Here is a 4,319-nt window from a genome sequence, read left to right as displayed (position 1 = left end):
TGTGGCAACAGATGTTGGATGTTCATAACGTATGGGAAAAGATGGAGGATGTTCGTAACGTGCGACAGCAGATGTTGGATGTTCATAACGTGTGGCAACAGATGTTGGATGTTCATAACGTGTGGCAACAGATGTTGGATGTTCATAACGTGTGGCAACAGATGGAGGATGTTCATAACGTGTGACAGCAGATGTTGGATGTTCATATCGTATGACAATAGATGTTCGATGTTCATAACACACGACAATAGATGTTGGATGTTCATAACGCATAACAACAGACGGAGGATGTTCGTAACGTGTGGCAACAGATGCAGGATGTTCATAACGTATGGCAAGGGATATTCTTAGCGCATAACAGTTGATGACAGATGTTCATTCCGTATGGCAACAGATGCTGGATGTTCATAACCTATAACAATGGATGTCGAATGTTCATAACCTATAACAATGGATGTCGAATGTTCATAACCTATAACAATGGATGTCGGATGTTCATAACCTATAACAATGGATGGCGAATGTTCATAACGTATAACAATGGATGTCGGATGTTCATAAGCTATAACAATGGGTGCAGGATGGAAAACATGACAGAAATTAACGTTTAAAATAAAATATGGATCACTTTCAGGGTGTCACCATGTCTCTGTATGTCACATTCAGTGTGTCAACGTGTCTTTCTGTTTTACTCACATTTCTGCTTCTTACCTTCTCCTTGTTGGTAGTTTTCTCGTTGACGCTTAGCATCTTTTGCTATATATGTGTATAAAAGTTGGTTACACACTACAGGGTTGACTATATTTATTTGTATGCGGCTGTGCATTTGATAAAACTCCTGAAAAACGCAATGTTGGTGCTTTTCGGCACGTGATAGTGGTGTACAGTCCAGACTAACTGACGGCTATGTCTTACGTTTGTTTGGAAAAACACATGGTTGATAATCGAGTGTTCTGTACCCTCACGAGTTGGCCTCGGCTGACCCCAACACTGATTACTCACTGATAACTAAGTAACTATATACGTCCACATTACTCCAGTCAGTCAGCAGTATATAACACCGCGTCGTACAGAGAGGTGCACGTTCACATCTCTCTAACGGACAATAGTTTTTCAAGGATTTTGTACAATTCCAAGATGGTCGTATTTACAGGTCTCCCATGGCTGCTCTTATTTGCTTTCCTGATCTGCTTTTGTAACTGTCAGGACAGTCTTGTGTCTGTCATACGCAAATTGGACCGGTTTGAGGAAGAGTTGCTTGACAACAAGGCTGATATGCTCCGTATTGAGAAGAGGGTGCTTAACACCATCGATGTGGCTAAGGCATCGTTGAGAGCTGAACTGAAAGAAAACATACGTGAGCAAGTGCGGGAAGCCATGGCTGAGATTTTACAGAGGGATTCTCTTCAGGATATGGTAAAAGGTGAGGTTGTCTCTGAACTGAGACATCTGAAACAGGGCTACCGTCAGATGGAGAGGCAGATACATCATGTCGCGCGATCCTTAAAAGAAATACTAAACGAGACGGACATATTTCATGAATCCATCATGAAGAAGGTAGACGGAGAGGACTCAAGTGATGTGTGTGTTAGAGAAAAGCAAGACCTGGAATTAGTACTACAGAAGTGTGATGCATATAACGTTGATCTCAAGGCTGATAATGAGCGCCTCGTCAGACTTAACGAGAAGTATCAATCCCAAGTATCTCGACTGAAAAGAACGGTTGCTGTGCTTTCTTCTTCCCAAACACCTCAGCCAGGGTCAACAGGGTCGACAACGTCAGTAACGAGATCTACGCCATATGTGACAACACCAAGTCCGTCTGTGTTCACAACGTCAGTGACGACACCCAAACCACCTGTGCCATCATTACCAACGACGTTCAGATCGCAGGGTGAAAGCAGGATTCTGATTGCTCCACTTGAGTCTAACGCTAATCTTTATTTTCATCAACTCAGTATCCCCAGTAACACCCTAAGTACCTATAAGTATCACGCCCTGAATTGGGTGACAGCTCTTGCCTACATAGCAAAGACAAACGAACTTCTGATAGGGCTGTACAACCCTAACAAAATTCTGTCTTCTACCCTGGACACAAGTAACGTGAGGGTACTGATGGAAGGTGTGTACACAACGGGAATGGCAGTGGATGAAGGGCGTGACATCATCTTCATGTCGACATTTCAACCACGATATTCAGTCAGTCGAATGTCGACGGTAGGGGGGAACCTTACCTTCATTGTTGACTTACATGGGTTTGGAGGCATCCCAAGGCAGATAACTCTTGACACAAGGAGAAAGATGATCTATGGGTGTAATGAAGGTAAGCTATTCACAGTGACGTATAGTGGTCATGGTCTGGCAACACTAGTTAGAGGAACAAATATGCATGCTGTAACCCTGGATCAGACAGCTGGTGTGTTGTATTATAACCATGAGAAGAAGCTGATGAAGATGAATTTGTCCAATAATAGGAAGTCCGAGGTGACCACACTGAACGTCTTACCTTGGCATATGGAACTACACAGTGGCACCATCTACATCAGCGGGTTATATCCTTCCAGCATAGACGTAGTCTCCTATACTGGAGAATATACTCTCCAGTCCATAGAACTGAATGTTTTTAGTCAGGTGACTATGTGTGTGATTCCTTAAAATCTAAAATGGAGATTCTCCAATTTGGATTTGAATGTCAAGCAGAGGGTACAAATATCAGGAGGAACCTCTCGTTAAAACTGATGACTGGTCGATCAGATCACCGAAGAGGCTATTATTTTTATTATTTCATAAATGAAAGATTGTAGTTTTCAACTGTTATAGAAGTTGGATGAAAAACGTGTTTTTCGTCAAACAGTTATTCTTATGTGAATTGTTTGAGGTGTTGATATGACAGTGCTTGTGATGCCTTAACGTCAAACAGTTGGCCTTATCCACGAACATCCATAATTATATCTGATTCGATTATCTATCGATGATAAACATACATTCAACGAAAAAAAATTGTTTATCCTGCTTTTTAATTTGTCATTCACTTATAAAAAGTGGTTCCCAAGCCAACCACTTGCATATTATAGTTTTATCATTATTATTTACTGAATTTTTTGCTGATGAAAATGTACATAGTTAGTTGTATTTACCATATCTGAATGAGAATATGAATTGATTTTAATGTTTATAGATACTGTGCATGCATAAGATTATCAAGACGATCATTTATTTAATACGTTTCTGACATAGTCGAGATGCTCACTTTGCATGTTTTGTGTATATAGCTAATCTGTATCAAAATGTCGCGTATATCTTAAACCCATTCCATTTAAGGTGTAACTAAGGATATTAGTTTTGCTGGGGCTGCGGAATGGCGCAGAAGAACTGACCCCAATAAGGAAATTCAATCTCTTATTAGCACGTGAACAATTTCTTGGATGATGTAATAAAAGCTCTCGTTGTCAGAGAACATGTTGTATTTGTAAACAGGGGTACCTCAAGACTGAATTCCATTTTACTAGTGAGTGAGTGAGTTTAATTTTACGCAACACTCAGCAATATTCCAGCTATATGGCCGCAGTCTGTAAATAATCGGGTCTGGAACAGACAATCCAGTGACCAACAGCTTGCTCATCGATCTGGCAATTGGGAATTGATGACACGTGTCAACCAAGTCAGCGAGCTTGACCATGCGATCCCGTTAGTCGCCTCTTACGACAGGCACAGTCGCCTTTTATGGCAAGCATGTGTTGCTGAAGCCTATTCTACCCCGGGACCTTCACGGGTTCATTTTAAGAGTGTGTCAGATGTATGAAGATCTCTGGAAACAATTTTTACCGGATAAATACTATGTAAATACTACTCTTCAGTACCTCAATATGTTGACGTCTTTCGAAATAAGACATGTTGCTGCATTCATATGTTATGGAATGCACCTGACAATGAAATTTTGCAATAAATGACTATCAAACAACTGTCTTGAAATTTTGCTACATGCACATCTGTGCAATACAGTTGTTTCAAGTATGGTTTGATGATGTGTCCGTGTTTGATATTGTGTGAGTTATTTCATGTGGACCAATACCAGGGTCCAGTGGCCTACATTTGTGCAAATAAAGCAAAGTGAACATGATTAAAGAGGCTAACCTATGGGCAATTCTTGTTCGTCTAGTTTTAGTTTTCAGTCTTAGTGAAACTTAGTACATCAGGAACATCCGCACGAACACAGTATCCCGTATGATATTTCTTGTCCTTAAGTACGTGTACCTTTTTTTATCAATTAACACATGTTGGATGTCTATAGCTCCTTTAAAGCTGCCGACCATGAAAGA

At 40.6% G+C, this 4,319-nt stretch overlaps 1 protein-coding gene across 1 annotated transcript; it reads left to right on the top strand.

The window, feature by feature from the left end:
• The first annotated feature begins 1,137 nt into the window (after positions 1–1,137).
• On the top strand, positions 1,138–2,655 carry LOC137276558 (uncharacterized). The gene has a single exon (XM_067808231.1). The coding sequence runs from the start codon at positions 1,138–1,140 to the stop codon at positions 2,653–2,655; it is 1,518 nt and encodes a 505-aa protein (XP_067664332.1).
• Positions 2,656–4,319: the final 1,664 nt, after the last annotated feature.

This window comes from Haliotis asinina, chromosome 1 (genome assembly GCF_037392515.1).
Source record: "Haliotis asinina isolate JCU_RB_2024 chromosome 1, JCU_Hal_asi_v2, whole genome shotgun sequence".
Taxonomy (NCBI): domain Eukaryota; kingdom Metazoa; phylum Mollusca; class Gastropoda; order Lepetellida; family Haliotidae; genus Haliotis; species Haliotis asinina.
This window is presented reverse-complemented; position numbering and strand designations above follow the sequence as displayed.